General features: G+C 44.2%; 2 protein-coding genes across 5 annotated transcripts in view; one reads left to right on the forward strand and one right to left on the reverse strand.

Annotated features, from left to right (window-relative positions):
- The window catches only part of LOC117409570 (importin-13-like), a 39,398-nt gene extending 35,529 nt beyond the window's left edge, over positions 1-3,869 (reverse strand). For both annotated transcript variants that reach the window (XR_009329633.1, XM_034924379.2), the window contains exon 1: positions 3,030-3,869. Coding sequence is in view for 1 of the 2 variants with exons in the window: in XM_034924379.2 (XP_034780270.2) it covers positions 3,030-3,095 (66 nt within the window). In the remaining variant the exon portion in view is untranslated. The remainder of the gene's footprint in view (positions 1-3,029) is intronic.
- Positions 3,870-5,334: 1,465 nt separating this feature from the next.
- Positions 5,335-20,209, forward strand: LOC117403349 (mucin-2-like). 3 transcript variants are annotated; one of them, XM_034005452.3, is made up of 5 exons: positions 5,335-5,790; positions 14,176-15,006; positions 15,963-16,241; positions 16,710-16,873; positions 17,917-20,209. In XM_034005452.3, the coding sequence occupies exons 1-5, from the start codon at positions 5,709-5,711 to the stop codon at positions 17,959-17,961; spliced, it is 1,401 nt and encodes a 466-aa protein (XP_033861343.1). In that variant the 5' UTR covers positions 5,335-5,708; the 3' UTR covers positions 17,962-20,209. The 3 variants fall into 3 exon arrangements, with proteins under 3 accessions (XP_033861343.1, XP_033861335.1, XP_033861326.1); XM_034005444.3 differs by having other exon boundaries at positions 5,336-5,790; positions 14,161-15,006; positions 16,713-16,873; XM_034005435.3 differs by having other exon boundaries at positions 5,337-5,790; positions 14,161-15,006.
- The last annotated feature ends 611 nt before the right edge of the window (positions 20,210-20,820 follow it).

The following is a 20,820-nucleotide window of genomic DNA, read 5'->3' on the forward strand; positions in this document are numbered from 1 at the left end:
TTGCTAGTCAGCTACTGAGTTGCAGGGAAGTAACACACAGTACATTTTTTCTCAAATGAAGTTAAAAGCAGTCATTGCTGGGTTGAATGTGTTTTTTATATACCAAATACTGCTATGATGAAAGCTAAACTGAATTCACAAAGCTGTGCATGGCTTGTTTTAAATCAAATTAAATATCATTGCCCCTCCCCATTCCTCAGGGACCAGCAGACTATCTCCAGAGCCCCTCAGCCCTAGCAACCACCTGACAACAAGGTAACCAGACAGCAAGCCATAGACAGTACCTGCAGCACCTAGACACGCAAACCCCTGCAGAGATGACTTAACCCTGCCCTCCCTTTCTGCAAGCTGCTTCCCCAAAGCATAGCTTTACTGACCCCTTCTGACAACCAAAACCCCCCAAAAATAAATGCTACACCAGGGTTAGAAAATCATACTAGTCCTGGCTTTCAGAACTTGTTCAGCTATATTATTGAAATTAGTAGTAGTAGTAGTAGTAGTAGTAGTAGTAGTAGTATAGGAATCTGGCTCTTGGTAAATCTGCTCTGAATTACCTGATTGCACTTCTCAACACAGCATGAATAAGTCGAACCTGAGTCACTAGAGCCCCTTTTACGTTGCCATGCTCTACCTGGGTCGCTACCTGATTTCACGCTGCTTTTGAAGCAGCAGGGTCGACCTGAGGTGGGTCATTGTCAACCCGGGTACGTGGTTTCACACTGCGTGGGATTGTGGTCCGGGCAGCCACTGTGAAAGGGGCTTAGGGTTACTTTTAGTTTGAGTTGTTCTGCAAAACTACTTACAAATAAATAAATACCTTTTTTTTTATATTTCATTTAAAATGTCAAATCTGGTGATGATTATGGAAATAATTTTATGGTACGATTACCACCGACGATCTTTTCAGTGACAGCATCACTCAACCGCATTCTCTCAAAGTACAGCACAGCAGTTTGAGCCCTTCCATCTTTTGGATCTATTTTAATAAGTCACAACACGCCTCTTCAGTTCAGTGGCCTCGCTACCGATGCTCACAATTAAGGCTCCCAACAAAACCTGGCTCAAACTGCTATGCGACATTAGACATGATTTCTAGCTGTAGAGACAGTAAAAGGAGCTGAAGCAAGGTGCAGGGCACAGCATGACAGGACATGCTCTGCAGCACACTGCGTTGACATCACAGCCAGCCTCCCTGTCATTTAAAAACCCTGCAGTTACAGCGAGCAGGTAAACAACACTGCTGGAGACAGTGGCCAGCACCTGACAAGGCAATCAAGTCACCATGCACTTTGCAAACATTTATCACATGACTTCATTGTAATCATATTTATATTACAGAACACAGGGGACAGTAAAAATGTGCACATGTATTAGGTTGGCTGACGCATAGCAGTTAGAGCCATTCTACAAACCTGTGTGTCCAGGCTGCTATGCAGTGGGTGTTGTATTACCATCCATGTGTATGGCACCCTTAACCCCATATGCCAAATGCTGCTTTCAGGCAACATTCTGTTTTAATTGATATTTTAGCATGCCCCATAAGCTGGTTTCCAACAACTCTGGTATGTTGATGAAGGAGTCAAGAACCAATGGTAGAGGAGTCTGTATAATGCCAATACCCTGCAAACTGATTTCTTACAGTACTGTATGCATGCATTGCATTTTGTAGCTGCGTGAATATACAGCATGGATGGGTGGCATACACCCCATACTAATGATGCACATCAGCATTGTGAAAACTGCTGGTAATCCAAGGTCAACAGCAGCTGATATATAATGAGACACTGGGGAACGAAACCTGCAACTGGTAATCATTACATCATCCACTTCAATTGAAGAAATGTCACAATGTAGAATTTTCAAGTGCAAAAGACTGAACAGTTTTTTTTTTGTTTTGTTTTTTTTTAAACTAGAATATATCTCATTGAGACACAGAAGCTGCATTTAAGTGAGGTCCCAGTTTAATAAAGGTTTTGTAAAATGGTAACTGGATGTGCATATTATCTGGCTGTTTTAGGAAGTAATTATCTTGCTGTAGCATAATGACCAGTGTATTTTTATGCACAATGTTTTCAACCCCATAGCAAACAGGGCTCCTGCTGGCTACACATTAATACTCCAGCCTCCAATTGTAGAATGTATTCACAGCCCTTGTGTTCCGACAATATGGTATTTCTCCAGCTGAAGACTGAAACCCCTCACGTTCTTGGCACTGGGCGCTCGGATCTCACCCTGCTGCTGATAGAAACGAACAAGTCCCATTTCAAATGGCTTTCAAGCCAATCTCAGTGGCAGACGGAAAAGTGGCATTAACGTGCTTGCTGGCAGACAGGGGCAATGTGATTAACTGCAGGCATGGCTCTATTGACAGGTGAGGACGCGTGCCATTGCCAGTCCTGCAGGCATGGCAGCACTATTGACAGGTGGGGAAAGGGAGTCAGCCAGCCCACAAGAGTGCGGTACTCAAATCATTTGTTAATCATTCTTCATTAGCTGTGGAATGGAAGTAATTAATGGTAATAATAGCAATACACAAATTCCAAATTGTATCTTGCATCCTGCACAGACACCAAGTCAAGCACTGAAGAGCAGAGTGCTGATTCACCTCTAGAGGTTATTATGGGATGTTCAGCTTTGTCCTCTACAGATCTGTGTGGACTGATACAACCTGGGGAGTCTCCATAGCAGGTTATCAATCAGATGAACTACAGAAAATAAAGAACATAAGAAAATACTGCTTCTTGCTGTTGTTACTGGCCTCCGGTGTGTTTCTCACTCCACACACAGACTGTACAACAGAATTCCGCATTCCACATACATGGTGAAGCAATTTCAATCTCCATATTACTAACACACACACAATAAAAAAATAAAACGAACTAATCCCCTGGATATCTCGGTCTTGTTCCGTAAACGTACCACCTGCTCTGGCTTCAGCATTTTGCAGTGTGAGGCGTGTAAGTGAAACAGTGAAATTACAAAAATAAACAAATGGATTAAAATTCCAATTAAAAACTGAGTTCTCTTACCTTTTCCACATTCTCCACTGTGAAGTCGAGGCTGTCCGGACTCTGACCTCCTCTCCCCTGATCCATTGTTTTTCGGGATGCGATGAGGAGGATTATTCAGTGCAGAGAATGCAGCTTCACCTAACTGTACTGCTCAGCACGCAGTAACACGGACCGCACAGGCAGGAGGAGACAGCCTGTACAATTTGCTGCAATGTATCAGCCTTTATTGTCTCCCTCTCGTTTGCAGTTGAAACGGTCCAGCTCAGCCCGACTCTGTTTCAATGAAAATAATATAATTCTGACAGCGCCTTCCCTCCTAAGCGACGCCTCCTTTCTTAGAAGCCGATCTTCAATCCCCGTCCCCTTTCGTTAGCTGCTTGCTATAGAATGATACGAACTAATTGGATGCGCAAGCCAGTTTATTCAAAATGTGCATGTAAAGCGAATTATTCGTAATACCACTTATTAACACACACACACAATAAACAGTGTGCTTTAAAAATATAACTGAGCCGCAAATGTATTGTACGAAAAGGTTGCTTGGAAATGAATCCGCTTTTACACGACCGTTGATTACATAAATATACAGTAAACTGTACAACAAAAAGAAAAAAGCCAATCTCTCCCGTGCAATTTCTGCGCTGCACCGGTGAAGCTGCGGTAGCGACACAAAGTGACAGCCTCAAGACAAGCTGCCCAAAAATTTCTGGGGAAAAAAACTAAATAAAATAACAAAATGTGTAACAAAACGTTGCCAAGGATAAAATGTATATATTATAAAAAATGTATACACACTGTTAAAAAGGCATTTGAGTCTCGGGATATAGTCTACATTATTTGTTTTGTTGAACTGTATAGTCATTTTAAGCAGGAACATTTATAGACAGTATGGCGTTGCATTCTGGGGGTTGTAGTTTCCGGGAGGGGTTCGGCTTCAAGGTATTCGAAATGAGGCAGCGACGCTTGCTGGTAATGTATTGGATGACAGCTTTTTCTTGCAGGTGCTGTATTGCCCTACTCAAGCTTAGTAATACAATCTCTAGTGGTGTGTATGATCATTACACATAGAAAACTCTGATTTCGGTGTTTCAGCATGACCAGTGGTTTTCGTTTGACCCTGTCTAACACTGGATTGGGGGTTACAAAAATGTCCAATAAATAATGAGCTTCAAATGCAATTCCCCTTCATTCGTATGGTGTTTGCGATCGTTTTGAGTGGTTCTGTCGCTCCGATATTGATATCGCAGAAACAGAACCAATAACCACTGAGGATGGTTGCAAAGACCATATACAAGTTATATACTCATTTAGAGTGGCGTACTGCTCTGTGTATACTATCTCCAATAAGAACATCTAGCGTAGCTGTTTTCCTTTTAATAACAGTCTTCATAGTAGTCTTCATAGATCTTGCTGTTCTGGCGCCACTCCTTTCAACAAGCATGTAACATGGGCACGCTTCCTACAGTCTGCAGAACGGCAGTAGTGACACCTAGTGTACAGACCGCGCCACTGTAGAATATTGTCAGTCTGGAAGCTTGCTCGTCACGGAAAGTCGGTGAAGTTGAGAAGCTGATGGTTTTGGCGGTGACCGGAGTCATTCCTCTTTCATGCACTGTGTCTAGCACCTAAACACGACATCTGACATAAATAAACAACTTTTGTTTTTGTAACCTCACCCGATTTGGTAGCGCTGTCCGCTACACACTGTAGATGTGTTTCTGCAGGATGTAATTATGTTTGCATTGTTAGTAATATTTTGCAAAGTATTTGCATTTCAGCTGTTTACTAAGTTTAATGCAGTGGTCCCTCGTTATTTCAAGATTCGATAATTCACTCATTTGGTTTATTCACTCTACAGTATTTTACAGTAAACTGTACAGTGCTATGATTTGCTGTATAAAGAAGGACTCTCTACGAATTCATTGTTTTCCGTATTTCACTTCTTAGATGCGTTCTTGCTCTTTCATGGAGCCAAATCATTTTCTTTTCACTTGTATAATGTACATGTTTCTACCGTATTGTAATGAATTAGCGATGAAGGAACAAACAGCGGCAACAGGAATCTTCCAAAACAATAACACGTTTATTGTTACAGCAGGGTATAGCACGTTACAGCAATTCTGCAGGTTAGTCACAAGGACTGCACACAGCACTCTTCCAACGCTCCCACTCCCACTAGCTCGCACGCTGTGATTTTATAAACCCCGCCCCCGTAGCTTTCCTTTCAGACTGAGAACAGAGGTGATATGGGCGTGGCATTAACGTCCTAGAATTCTGACGACCAATCAGCTTTTCCCCTGGGCGTGCCAGTTTATACGGGAGGGCTCGTTAACTCTTTTGTTCAATTAAAATATTGCAATCCCTGATTGAAAAGAGGCTGTGTAGCAGTCCTAGGCTATATCGCCCACAGCACCAGCGGCGTTTGTCCGAAGTACATTGGAAACTGCACATCTGTTTGGTTTCGTTTCTTGATATACTTTGTGCACACAGACCCACGTGGCAGTTTTGACTCGCTCGCAGTGAAAGATTATCTAAACTCTCCCGTTGGCGCTATCCATATGAAATGCCACACAGTGATCACTCTGCTTCTGCACCCTGATCCCACGGATATTAATAGCTCCTGACTCTGACTACCAGTCTGCAGCTCCATCTAGAAAAAAAATAAAATACAACATACAATATATACATAGGAAAATAATGGAAAGAATATCGCCATCCGTGTTGATCTGGCTTTTAATAGCAGGCGTGTTCTGCTATGTTGATGTTTCTGCAATTCAAGGTAAGGATATTATTATATTGTTTTTTGTGTTTCTCGCCTGACTATATCGGTAGTTATTCCGTATTGCATTTGTTGGTTTGTTTATACCCGTTTTGGGCCATGTCAATTTCAAATGCAAACTGTTTCTCAAACTTTAAATTCTGATTTGCTGTATTGATTCATGCTGAAGTTACACCACGTCCCTATCGCGCTACGTCGCCTTGGAATTATTCGAATAATTATTATTTGGTACACTTTCTGAAACCCAATCTGTTATATACCCCAACATAACTTTAGCAGTGTGCAATTATGTTGTTAGGTTCTTTCAGTTGTATTTAGCAGTTTCGTTTCGATGGCTTAGCTGTTTTAGAAAAAAAAAAAAAAAACGGGCTCCATCTGCACATTTCCTTTTGTGGTCACACGTTATATATTTTGGGTAAGCGAGCATCGGTTTGTAATCAAGGCTTTCCGTGCGTCACTTTGCTGTACTGTGTAAGCTACCGTGTAGCTGCATGAGACTCCCACTGTATCGAGCATTCTCCAGCGGCTACGATTCCTGTAGGGTACCATGAGGCTGAAGACACGTTTTTAAATGTATTTAAATTAGCTTTAAAATGCATTTTTGACGCGGGTGTTGTTCTAGAACAGTGTATGTTTTGAGGGACCAGTTTACTTTGTTTCTTATTGCTTTTATTTGTGCAGCTGTCAACCCCACCCAAACAAAACCGATAAAAAATAAATGAATACTGCTTTGATCCGCATGTAAATTCCATGACCATTCCCATATGGCAAATATATTCTGGTACTGTCGTTAAAAAAAAGTTTCCAATACTATGTGGCAGTACACACTATAGTATATTATAGGAAACTATAGTGGTTTCGGATGGTACTATATATTTATGTTTAAATATGTTCCCCACGGTTTGAAGTGTTACAGAACAGAGGGATTTGGGGCAACAAAACCGACACACTCAGGGTAAAAAAAACAAGGTAATGCCCCACAGTGTCCCAGCATCACCCGGAGTGATGGGTGAGGGGGGTGAGTTTGCATTGACAGGGAATAGCTTGTTTTGTTCAGTGTGATATTCATGAAACTGTTGAGAGAAGGTTTGTGTACATCAGACTCGGCAAAAACAAAGTGTTCTTTGAAAGCTTTGAGAATCGTTGGTGTCCCACAGGACTTCCTGTACGAGTTCCACTCAATCCCAGTAACTAATGAATAGTTTACTGATGATGCTCCGTACTTACAGTACATGCAAACCTGTATTGATTAAGGCTGTGTTGCCATGCCTCCAGCGCCCGTGCTTTTTTAAATTGAATTACAAAAACTGCGTCCCTTAAGCAAGAGGGAGGGATGGAGGGAGGGACTCGGCACCGTGGAAGACTAATGAAAGTCTTATAGCTGGAAGTTAGAAGGTGTGAAAACATGTTTTAGGATGATCTTAAGTATCGGTATCGGTATCATGTTCATTTTTAGCCGACAATAGTTAATAACAGGAAATGTCATTATCGTCCAGGCCCACATTAAACGCCACTGTTTCCGAGCATCATGGTAAAGCAATGCGGAGGCAGTGACAGCAGCTGTTGCAACATGAAGCACATCGCATGCACTGCACCCTGGGTTTGGCTTGTTTAATGTGAATGGTGCCAACGCTCAGGATCAGGGGGAGTAACACGTACCTCAATATTGACTAAGATCTGACATCCTCACTGACAGTCTGTATACACTGGGACAGCTGTCAGATTTCCCCTTGCCCTTCAAAAATGCACCAAAGTACTTGAGCATTGTAAAGCACAGAGAGGTAAGGAAGCCTATGTTAAACATGGTAAACGCACAGTACAACAGGCACGTTTACTGTGGTAAACGTTTATCAGGGAGGCATGGCTGCTGTGTCAGTGTGCATTAAGTCAGTGGGGAGCACACTGGCGAATGAGCAGCCTGCATTATCAGGAGCTGTTTAAGTGGAGCTCCGGCTGAGCCAGTGCCTAACAAGCAGCACTGCCGCATCCCTCGTGGCTCGTTCAGCGCATGCAGCCCCCTTCCAGCACTGCCATCTACCATGGCGTCTCAATTCTGCACGTCATAAAATGAATAACGTGTTGCAACTTAAGCATTAAAAATAAATCTAATAGAAGTGCATTGGAGACTGCAGCCCCCCGGGAGAGACTTCTAGATAAACTGGGCTTGATGAAGCTGTTTGTTTGGTGCAGCCTAAAGCAGTCTGCTAGCAGCAAAACTATTAAGACAGAGAAGTTAAAGCTTTATTTTGCATGGCCTCTTTGGAAACCCTTGTGAATTCATGTTTGACAGTAATGTTCACAGTGTAAAAACGTTTGAAATACAGACCCTAATGCATTATTTAACAGCTTTTTCTAGAACGCCCACATGAGGCATTTCTCTTTTCCAGCAGGGTCAATCATTGCAGAAAATATGATGCAATTATTAGAATCTGGGGATATAAGAGCATTGAAATAAAGGAAGCAGTGGCAGCTACTGTGCTGTAGAGCCTCCTCGTTCAGCTTCATTGGAATGAAGGATGGGTGTGATTTATATTTCATACTGTATGAAATAATATCATTAATAAGTAACAGGCATTCTACTGTGCGGAAGAGCTTACCCCTGATTGAGAGATATATTCTCCACTGCAGGGCTATATTATTCATTGCTCGGTGCTTATTACACATTTTAAGGAAGTCAAAACCTTTTTATGTCACTTCAAAGGGACTGAAATAAAATGCTGCCAATAAGCACAGTGACATGATCAGGAGTTCACTAAGAACCTGCCAAAGTAAGCATTAAAAAACACAGCATGCCAGCTCTGCTGTGGACATCTGAATGTACAGTAATACTTGATATTGCATTGATTACAGTGTAGTCTAACACATGTATAACGCAGCTGTACACGTTGCTGTGTTCTCTATGCTATATTGTGCTACCTTGTATGTCATTGCTTTTCCACACATTACAGCAACTTACTTGCATGTGAACTTTGAAATCTTATCGGTTTGTATCTTCATTGACATCAGCTGGGGTGTAAAACCAGATATAAGAATGACCGGAGAGATAATGACCGAAGTGATTATCAGGAGCATGTCTACATTGACTCCCATTATAGTGTGTCCGGGACGTTTCACTGTGGTGATTCATAAGCAGAGAGTGATATTACAGTGTGCATGTTTTGAATATTCATTGGGATTTTGAAACACTGTTTGGACGTGGGAGCTGCATGTCGGCACCTGTACTAATCTATCAGTAAACATGGTGCAGAGTTCCACTGGCAGAATCCACATGACATGCCCTGGGAAGCTGCTGCTTTAGCTCCAGCAGGCTGCCAGTGGTCCAGTATCACAGAGGAAAGTGTTTGGCATTAAATCATAGTCTGCTGATCTGAGGGGGTGTGTATGTGTGTGTCAGTGTGCTGTGCAGTAACCCCAGACTGTCAGCAACATTTCACAGATTAAGCCATCTGGCCATCACAATTCCAATATTGTTATCGTGTTGAAGGCTGATTGAGTTGGCAGTCCAGCGTTCATGAAAGCTGGCAGAATTCTGTTCCTGATGCGTGATTCCAGGGCTGGTTAGTGCTCTTTCCAACTGCCCCAAGGATCCAGAGCGCTGGGGTGCGGTGGCATAGGGGCTGTGCTACTTTGGCAGCAGGGTGCTTACTGAGTCAATGCTGAAGACTTGCTTTCTTTGTAACCTGATATCGACTGGTAGCAGAAGCAGCCCCAGCCGTGCTTGATGGCAGCAACAAATAATCATGGACACCACGAGAAGCCTTACCTGGGAGAGCTATAATTACACACACTGCATAGAAACGACTGCAGTTTAACTGGATTAGACTGAGGCCAGCAGCACTTTAAAAGTGCAGCAGAGCAAGCACGTGGTCATTCTGCTCAAGGAAAAGTGTTTCTAGCTAAGCTAACTGAGCGATTGAGGCCATGCGCTAATCGAAGAGCAGTCTGATGCTGTTGTGCACATGAAATAATGTGAATAAGAAGCTGAAATGTTCAGACAGCAGATAATGGTAAACAGATAAGGTGGAGGAGACATTGATAACTTTTTTTATCCTCTTCTCATCCGGATCCTTTCAGAGAATATTATTAATTTTATTATTGTTGTTATTTTTTTTTTATTATTAATTCTGGCTTGAGATTCTTGCACCTCCTTTCCTGTGATCACCTGGCTTGAATCATGTTTGATAGGTAGACTGATCAGTCTTGGATATCACATTGTGTTTGTGGTTTTAGTTTCCTAGGATTTCATCGTCGGAGTACCGTACCAATGTGGCAGCACCCCCCCAGATTACTGGTCTTGTTCAGCAGCAACCCCCCCAGGATGTTGGTCTTGTTCAGTGTCTTTGTTTGTGGTTCTGTTGTGTAGGTGGTTTATTTTTCTTTAACAAGGATCTCCTTTTCCCAGCCGTGCTTCCCAGTTGAAGAGGGAGCAGGCAGTCAGTGCAGGGATAATCTGGGATGCAGAGCAGGATCTCCTCCCCAACTCGCCCTAGTTCCGGGCTGTCCCGGACAGTGCTGCACCTATTCTGTTGAGGGCCGTTTCGTTGTGCTGTACAGTGTTATCAGAAATAAAAATGTCAACTGCATAGTGATGAGAAGAGCTGTTGTCAGCAGCACAGAAGAAGGATGACAAGGAGCCTGGGACTGGGGTGAGGTACTGTTTTGATCCCAGGATATAATAATATTTATATTCTCACAGTAAAGTGGTGTTTCGATGACACAGGGAACTCGTGAATGTGGGTGTGTCTCGGGTCAGGGGGCAGTCAGTCTCTGATGCCACATCCTAAAGGGGGAGGAGCAAAATGGAGGTGTCGCATTCCACAAGTACCTGCAGGATCTCGCTCTGCTTGTGATAAGATGAAAGAGCAGTGTGAAGTCGGTTTAAGGTATGCCAGCTAGCAGTTAGGGCTTGGCATGGCCATAGATGCCACAGCAGAGATCTGTTTGCATGGACGAGCATCAATGAAATGGGTTCAGACAGCACTGTGAGTGGTACTGGTCACGTTCGACATTGTACAGCTATACAGCAGTCAAAGTGCACTCTGCGGCTCCCCTCGGTTACAGTGAAAGTGCAGTCTCTGGAGGGGGAGCCCAACTCCTTCTTTCTGGTTTTGGAGTTGTCTTGGTTCAAACACGGGCTCTCTCTCACATCAGACACATTCATACATCTGGGTTTTATTTTCAGATTGTTTGGTCATTTTTAAATATGTTCAGCTGAGAGCATTTTCTAGAATATCTAGAAGAATTCCCACATTGTTTATGAACTGGCACAGTTTGTAGTGACTTCAGACTGTGTAAACACCCCCTACACACCACTGGTTACTTGAGACGGAGCAACTTGGTACAACTTTCTAGCATGCATCCTGTTGTAAGCAAATAGTTGCAGAGTGCAGGGATAGGCTCCTCTGCTCCAGTCCATTCCATTGCAGGGCTTTGTTCCAGCAAGTTCCTTTATTGTTTCTGTGACCCTGCTAAAGATCATGTGAATGTTTCTTGCAGTGCAATGGGCTGGAATCGCCAAGGTTGCTTCCCCTTGCACAGATATATCAACGGGCTTTGAAGTGGTAATACCCAAGGCTTTTAAGGACCCTTCTACCTACCTGTCATTACTAACATTCCCACCTTTGTCTTATCTGTTTGTTAAAGTTTTCCGATGGCGAGGGAAAGCTCCCCCTGTGTGGAGATCATTGCTGTCTTGCTGCAGCTCGGCTCCCGGATCCAGTTTGTCTTTGGAGTGGATGAGTCACGTTGACTTGGGCACGGTTCAGCGGGCTGCTAGGTGCTTCGTGCCAGTTCACAGCAGAGATGACTTGGGGCGGATGGGCAGGTTCTTGTTTATTGTATCACAGCAGGGGATGTGTTCTCTGACTGTGACGCTCTGCCAGTCTGCCCCTTCAACACATCCTCCTCTTGCTGTTTTTTTACGTAACGCACACGCTGTCAGATTTAGTGCTATTGAGGACTAGGACTGACATACAGTTTCGCTTATTTTCTCTATAGCAGAGCGCTCCCTCTTTATTAAGCTGTCTGACTCCCACATCATGAATTCACTGTTTTAAATATCTGGCTGTTTTTTGAAGGGCCTTATACAGTAAAATATAGAACTTGTATAATTTACTGCCAACATGGCCTTACAGAGAATTAACCACATTTCTGAATTGTTGAATCGGAAATAATGAGGGAGCGCTGTATTGAAATGGAGACTCTAGAGCCACGCTAACCTGCAAAAGCCAGTTTACAGAAATTCAGGGTTTTATCCAAAGAGCTATACTGATCTGTTCCTGTTAGTCCTATTTCTAATATTTTGCCTGGCTTGTCGAAGGAGTTGCATTCAGGATAAAGGTTAGGATTGGCAGTGTACTCTCAGTGTAAGCTCTTAGCGGGTGGATTCAGTTGCGTCACAAATTCCAGGTGCAAGCCGCTGTCGGAAATCATTTTATATTTAGCATTCGCACTTCATTATATTGTGAGATCAGTTCACAGCCCGAGCTGTGACATGGAGGTGCTCTTCAGGATAATTGGTAGTTTCTGTGCTGACATTCGTTTGTGGAAAGTCTTAATTGGGCTGCATCCTCACTTGAGTTCTGTCTCCAGATATTTATTGCATATGTTTTATACAGTGTGAAAATCACTGATGGGGAAGAGTGACAAGCCTGTGAATGAACACTGACAGCTCTTCAGGGTGGAAGGTCTGAAGACATGATGGCAAAAGCAGCATGATCATGAAAACCCTGTTCTGCAGTTAGCCTGGCTGCACCCACTCTCGTCAGGGCCTGGGCACCGAGGGAACTTGCAAACGGTGTCTTGTGACTCTGCACAAAGGTTTTGGCAGCCCTGACATGGTCACTTTTTACTTGGGTGCAAGGGAACCTCATGTTAATTATATATTTAAATATCTCATATATATATATATATATATATATATATATATATATATATATATATATATATATATATATATATATATATATATATATATATATATATATATATATATAATTTAAATAACATATATATTTGCGTAGGGCAGCAGTGTGGAGTAGTGGTTAGGGCTCTGGACTCTTGACCGAAGGGTTGTGGGTTCAATCCCCAGTGGGGGACACTGCTGTTGTACCCTTGAGCAAGGTACTTTACCTAGATTGCTCCAGTAAAAACCCAACTGTATAAATGGGTAAGTGTATGTAAAAGAATGTGATATCTGTATAATGTGAAATAATGTATAATGTGATATCTTGTAACAATTGTAAGTCGCCCTGGATAAGGGCGTCTGCTAAGAAATAAATAATAATAATAATAATAATAATAATATATTGTCACTTTATGGTGTTTTCAATCATTCTTATTGCTTATTTCTCTGGAGCCGATCTTCAGTACTAGTTGCCTACCTGAGATTTCGGTGTATTTTATATTTGATTATACTGTATTTAAAAAAAGAAAATAAGTGACTAGCAAACTGTGCATGGGTGCTGACCGAATGGAAATCTTGATATGCGTTACTTTGCACTGATTCTATGCAATAGTAGTATTCCTCCTGTTTCTCAAGACGGGTGTTGTGTTTCTTACAAGCGAGTTTACTGCCCTGATTCAGGGAGGGAGGGTTTCTTGCAAGCGAGTTTACTGCCCTGATTCAGGGAGGAAGGGTTTCTTGTTTTCGTGACTTACATAAACAGCCAGAGACTTCAGAACTCTAAATAGCAGCCGTGTTGCTAAAGGTCATGTCTTTCAGCAGCTCTGGTACATCGCGTCCAGGTTGAGGCCTGGAGTAGCAGCCAGTTGCCAGGCAACCCTTCTGGCCTGCGGTTGGCTGGAGGAGCAGAATCATTGCACTTAATTGTCTTGCTTTCTTTTCTGTAAACAAAATAAAATTTAAAAAAAGCTGTTTAGTGGATATTGTACTGGTGCTGGCCGTGGTGATTGTAGTCCAATCACTGGGAGAATGGTCCACTTCCAGGATACCAACAGTGTTTGGATTGTCTTATTTTCTTAACTGGCACACTCTGTCTCTATTGGTGAGAGAGGCTTTGTTTATCCACAACCCCAGATTCTGTCACTGCTTGGCCACAGTGATATAAAGCAGTCACGTCTTTCCTGGTGGTTTTGAAACATTACGAGGACACAAACACTTGATTATATTATATGATATTATATGATCTATATATATAGGATCCAACAGGATACTCGTCAATCACTAGAAATACTACTGAAGAAGAAAACAACTAATTGATAAACTGAAAATTCACTATTTTAATAGTTATCTACTATTTTGTTTGCACTAAATTGAAATCTGAATCTGTATAGTATGCAAAATGTCTGAGTAACTAAAGCGGGCTTCCCTTATCTTTTTTCTTTTTTTTTTTTTTAATTAACCTGAAGCCTCAATCTCTCCAGATGTCACGCCAGCCCTGATGACCAACCCGTTGGTGGAGAGCACGATTTCGGAGGGACTGATCTCTACAAGCCCCCCGCTGCCTCCAGCTGCAGCACACACGACCCTCCCGTCAGAGAGACCATCAACCACCATACAGAGCACAGACACACCGGCCAGCCCAGCCAGCGATATCGAGAGACAGGCCAGCACCGGGACATCGCCGAAGAGCAGCACTACACCCCCCAGAGCCAACGAGAACCTCCCCGCGCTGCCTGAGCTCAGAACCAACGAGACCCTCCCCGCGCTGCCTCATCTAAGAACCAACGAGACCCTCCCTGCGCTGCCTGAGCTCAGAACCAACGAGACCCTCCCCGCGCTGCCTGAGCTCAGGACCAATGAGACCCTCCCCACGCTGCCTGAGCTCAGAACCAATGAGACCCTCCCTGCGCTGCCTGAGCTCAGAACCAACGAGACCCTCCCTGCGCTGCCTGAGCTCAGAACCAATGAGACCCTCCCTGCGCTGCCTGAGCTCAGAACCAACGAGACCCTCCCTGCGCTGCCTGAGCTCAGAACCAACGAGACCCTCCCTGCGCTGCCTGAGCTCAGAACCAACGAGACCCTCCCAGCGCTGCCTGAGCTCAGAACCAACGAGACCCTCCCTGCGCTGCCTGAGCTCAGAACCAACGAGACCCTCCCTGTGCTGCCTGAGCTCAGAACCAACGAGACCCTCCCTGCGCTGCCTGAGCTCAGCCCCAGGGCTAACGGGACAGAGGGGAACACAAGCTTGGAGAGTGCAGCAGAATCAGCACAAGAGCCGGCCACAACATTAACACCCTCCCAGGAATCGGAAGGTAATATGACTATTCAGTGTTATTACAGGGCAGGGATGAACAGGGGTAGGAGGCAAGGGGCACAACTGTGTGTAGGGGGTAGGGGGTGGAGGGTGGGGGGTGGGAGAGAAGTGCTTACAGCAGGGGTGGTGCTGAAGCATAAGATGGTCCACTTCACCTTCCTAGGTCCAGCTCTCAGACCCACACTACAGTGCAAGCTGTGCCTGCTACTCTGTTTCAGGCCTGAGTTCAGATGCTCTTGAATTCTGCACGCTGCAGACTGGATGAGGTGCAGTCTACTGTTGGAATGAGCTGTGTGAAGCACTGGTGACCAGTCCCTCCCAAAGCCAGCCCAGATCAGATGCTGCTGTCGCAGCCCCCTCTCCCCTCCCCAAGGGCACCGTGGGGAGATGGAGCTGTCTCTGTCACAGGCCAGGGATTTGGTTACAGACTGAGCAGATTTAGGTATTTCAGTGCGGCGACACACAGAGCAGCAGCAGACCCCTCGGGAATCCGACTCTCATTTGTCTTGCTGGCCAGGCAGTTCCAGTGACTGAAATAGCAACAGGAAGTCCTGTGCTTCTCATTTTAAACCCTTTCCAGCCCAACAGACGCTGTTCTGTCTCTGTCTGTCTGTCAAGGTTTCCGCATGCAGTTAAATGAATAGTATGGCGTGTTAAAACAGTGTTGGCACTCTTAACTCTTTCAGTGCTGAGTAACTTCACTTTAGATTAGTTTGCTGGTCTGTTGTGGTTCTCATTCCTATATCTGTATACATGTCTCATGTTTAAGGTAAAACTTATATTAATTTCTGATAGTTTACCAGTGCTAAAGTACATTTCACCTTAGTAATTTAGATTGAATGGTTTTGAAGTTGGGATTAAAAAGTTTAACTTCATGGTCTGTTCTGGTAATATGTTTAGTCTGTGGACAGCATGTCATACAAGCAGACTGATTTCATAAATGTTTGTTTCCAGCTTCCACAGGCAGCCCGGAATATCCCCCTCAGTCAGCAACCCCCGCTAACGGGACGCTGGGAGCCGAGTCCCCAAAGACTTCAGAGAGCCCAGCAGAGATCCCAGCTTCCCCCAGTTCAGCAGCCCCCACCCAACCCACTCTGCCTCCCACAGCCCCCCCAGCACGAGAGACCAGCCGCCCTCACACCCCTGGAGCCTCCACCAGCCCTCCCGCACCCCCTGCCAAACTGAACCAGGTCTCGTCGCCCCCAGTCTTCGATATTGGAGACGACCAGAGCGGTGAGACACTTTTTCACAAAACCGGATATTTTCTAGTTTGAGTTTTTCTTTCATTCACAATTAAGAATTCTAAAGCTGTTTGTAAAATGACAATAAAATGGATTGAACTGTGTTTTAGACACTGTAATAGGAAAACCAGTTAAATATGGGGGGTGTTTGGCAGTATAAATGGTGCATGTTCCTTAATGTCTGACCATCGGTGAGCTGCAGTTTTAACCTAGCGATCTGTTTTGATGTATTTTAAATATTTCAGCAAGAAAACAATTGACTGTTTATAAGAAACCGAGATGTGCTGTTAAAACCTCTCTCTCTCTCTCTCTCTCTCTCTCTGTCTCTGTCTCTGTCTCTGTCTCTGTCTCTCACTCTCTCTCTCTCTCTCTGTCTCTGTCTCTCTCTCTCTCTCTCTCTCTCTCTCTCTCTCTCTCTCTCTCTCTGTCTTCTCTTCTCTCCCCCCCCCCCCCCCACCAGTAGTGTCTGCTCAGAGCCCTGCCAGCACATCCATGGAGCCCCTAGTGGCTGGTCTCATCTCCCTCTTCATCGTCGCGCTCGGCCTGGTCTCCACCCTCCTCTACCTCAGGTTCCAGCAGCGCCGCGTCCGCCCAGAGTTCCGGCGCCTCCAAGACCTGCCCATGGTGAGAGCCCAAGCTGTGGGAGATTTAGTTCAAAAAGTTGCCTTGACAAAACTTTGAAAAAGTTGTTATAGATTGATATGGACTGTAATGCATTTTAAAGAGGAAGTGTCTGTTTTAAGCGTGTGGTTGTTTGGTATCCAATCGTGTTGGAGACACAGCGATTGGGATCTCGCACAGCTGCTGTGAGGTGGAGTCCCTGGGGAAACTTTGTCATCTAGCTCCCTTTTCAAGCAATACGCATCCACTGTCTCTCCTATGTGGTTTCCAAGCAACCAGCAATTCAAAATCTCAAAGCTACAGCACTCCAAGGGGTAGCTAGAGTTTCAGTAACAGACAGAACTGCTGCTGCCTGGAAAGCTCTCCGTTGTGCCTGCAGCCCTGATAAATTCTGGAGGAATGTGCCATAGTTTCCTAGTCAGGGCAGAAAGCCAAACCACATTCCATTGTGGAGTTGTGGTTAGGGCTCTGGACTCTTGACCGGAGGGTTGTGGGTTCAATCCCAGATGGGGGATACTGCTGCTGTACCCTTGAGCAAGGTACTTTACCTAGATTTCTCCAGTAAAAACCCAACTGTATAAATGGGTAATTGTATGTAAAAAAATAATGCGATACCTTGTAACAATTGTAAGTCGCCCTGGATAAGGGCGTCTGCTAAGAAATAATTAATAATAATAATAATAATAATAATAATAATAATAATAATAATAATAATAATAAATTGTGATTTTATAGAGCAAAATCATCACCAGGGGACTGAGAGAGATAGTCAGGGGGTTAAACCGCGCTGCCAGTGCTATGCATTGGAACACTGAAATAAAACAGAACTTGTTAGAAAATCCTCTCCAGCCAAAAGGTGTAGTCATTTTTCTATCAAAGATTAATATAATAGAAAACAGTTCCATTTTTAACTAAATGTTCAGTAAAACAGTACCATGTCAGTGTATTTACAGAAGTGGTATAACAATGGGGCTCGTGTTTGACTGAATAGCAGCACAGAACAGAGTGCAGTACGGCTGCTCCTAATCCCTGTGTTTGCCTTGCAGGATGACATGATGGAGGACACACCCCTGTCCCTCTACAGCTACTGACCCGTCCCCACTGCCACCGTGACACGCCGCCCTTTCCAGAATGCACACGATTAGTCATGTAGAAAAAAGAAGTGCGCCGTATGACGATGAACAAGCTTATTTTCTTATAGCACAGCCCGTATTTTCAGGCAAGCCTCAGCTGACTGTATGCACAAGATAGACACTGCACTGCAGGGATTTTAAAAGACCTGCCTGTCCTGACCAGGACCCTAGGAGGTGCCCTGGACCTTCTGCCAAAGTGCCCCCCTCACGACACTGTCACCGCTACCCTGCTCTGAAGAACCACCTCGTATCTGCCCTCGCCTGCATCGTTCTGTTTTGGTAAAGCGCCACTGAAAAAAGAGCTGCTTATTAAAGGTTTTTAAATGAACGAATGTGAAGGGGATGGCTGGGGGAGCGACGGGAATAGGATGTGCTGCCTTCCCCAGCCCTTGCTGTGTTCTTGCTGTGTTTTGGGGTGTAAGAGTGAAGCAAGCACTGTGGCGGGGACTGGAGAACCCCCTCTCTCCCCCTTTGGAAGAGCTCCCTCCAGGGCAGGGCAGCGTTGAGGCGCATGGATTAGTGTTTGCCAGAAGCACCCTTCAACCTGCACCCGAAAGTGTTCCAGACTGACCGTGTGAGAGATTGCCAACAAACGTGTGCCATTTTGTTTTTTCAAGGTAAAGCCTGTGCAGGTGTTTTGACAGTTTAGTTCTTTAAAAAGCTGTTGGGCGCTGGAACAGGCCTGGGAAAGGGCTGTGTGCTTTATTTTGTATTGGCTGTTGGTTGATGCACTTTTCTTTCTAAGACGCTTCTCTGTGCCTGCCTTTTTATTTATTTTTATTTATTTTATTTTTTTTAACGATTTTTGGGAGCAAAGTCTCCGTGCTGAAGATTGTAAGGACTTGGATCTTTTTTTCTTTCTCTTCCCTGCAAAACTTTGTTTGTTCTTTTCTGTAAGATTAATAAGAAAATGCTGTGCTTTTTTCTCATGGATGTTGGTTTCTTGTCTGCTGGGAAAGTCCTTGCAAATCAACCCTCTCCCCAGGAAATTAGATTTTTTTAAAACCCATTCACTTTGAAGAACTTCTTTTGTAGAGAAGTTTTAGCTGTAGGACTTTCATTTCTGTGTGCATTAAAACAGGGAGGAGGTATAAAAGGAGCAGAAGATTTTTTGATATGTATATTTTTATTTTTTCATTTTAATGCAAAATTGTGGTTTTGCTTGAATAGAGGAGAGTTTTTGTTTCCTGTATTAATAATAATAGACTGCAAAAAGGACACGTAGACAATGAACCCTGTCAGTTGTCATGGTTATTGTGTTTGGGTGATGCATGTCTATTACTGGCAATGCTGACCCCTGCAGGCGATTCAAGACCAGGTTGTGTGTGGGGGGGGGGGGGAACAGAAGTTAGCAGGCCAAGAATAAATTCTGTATTGAAGGTTTTGAAAGTTGTTAAGAAGCACCCCAACTTTTATGAATGAGCTCCCCCATGTGTACACACACAATGTCGCCCCTCCCCCACCCACACACACCACCTCTTCAGTTAGCATCAGATGCTCAAGTCCAGGGGCTGTTAGTTTGAGCTTTGAGCTCAGGCCCAAGATAGTCATCATCGCTCCTGAGTGCAGAGAGGACAGAGTTCATCTCTCCCCCTCCATCGACCGGGGCGTTCATAGCCTGGGGTGCAGAGACGCACGATCAGACAGGATCGGAGATTAGGAAAGGGGTTTATAGAAAAAGAATAGAAGAAAGAAACAGCCTTGTTTGCTGTGCTGAAGGAGAGGGTGTGGAGGCAAGCAAACTCCCATTCAAGTTGAGCCACTGTTTGAGTTGATTTGCCGTGAGTTTGGGGCTGGAGGGGGGATTCTATTCTCTCGATGATGAAGTGTGCTTTACTTTTTAAAAAGTTTCTTTCTTCACTCCTCCTGGGCCTGAGGTCTGCTCCATTTTATTTAGATCATTGAAACAATCTCTTTGGTTTTATTTTCTCATGATGAAGTCTTAAAGTTGGCCTCCTTCCCTCCTCGCGTTGTACTTTTGCTTCGCTCTGCTTTTGCATTTGAGAAACATTTATCTTTTGCTGTAAATTGTGCCTGCTCTTGCTCAGAGATTCGGGGGGACTGCACTTTATAGTTTCCTTTTTGTTTGTTTATGTAATGTAAAAGTAATGCACTTTGAATTGCAGTTTCCTGCCTTGTACTGTAAGCCCAAAGAAACCATTAAGAATGGGTTACAGGATTAAATAAAATTAAAACTGGCAAACAATTCCGTTTTGCTTTTTTTCCCCCTTTTTAATGACTGTCCACTTGAGGCTCTATTGTAACTCCATATTAATCCAGATTCCAGATCCCTCTCAATGCTGTGCCACAGGAATCAAACTGAATTCCTCTCTGCAATCCCAGGTCTGTCCATCTACATTATTTGCACAGTATTCAGAGGTGTCTATGTGCCAAATCTATTGAGTTTATTTTTTATACCTGAGTTTTTGGTTAATTATTCTACTGCTTTACTCGCCTGCACATCAGCGTCTAAATTCTCACGTGTAGAATGTATGACTTAATTCTGTAACCGCTGCCCCAAACTGCGAGAGAGGGGTGGGGCAGGAGAACATCCACTGCTGTCAATGCAGCCTGTCCAGGTCCTTCATTACTCCATGGTCCATGAGGCCAGGACTCTTCACTATTCTCAAGTGTTTTTTTTTTCTGAGTTGACCTCTCTCTGGCTCCCTTGCTGCCTGTTCTTGACAGCGTGCAGACGCTGTCAGAGTGACTCGGCCGAGTAATCCCTGGAGCTCTGCTGCTCGTTTCAGGCTTTGTCCCTGTGCTAACCACCAGGCAGCACGTGATTCACTGCTCACAATCCGGAGTTGCGCCAAC

This window comes from Acipenser ruthenus, chromosome 10, assembly GCF_902713425.1.
Source record: "Acipenser ruthenus chromosome 10, fAciRut3.2 maternal haplotype, whole genome shotgun sequence".
NCBI classification, from domain to species: Eukaryota; Metazoa; Chordata; class Actinopteri; order Acipenseriformes; family Acipenseridae; genus Acipenser; species Acipenser ruthenus.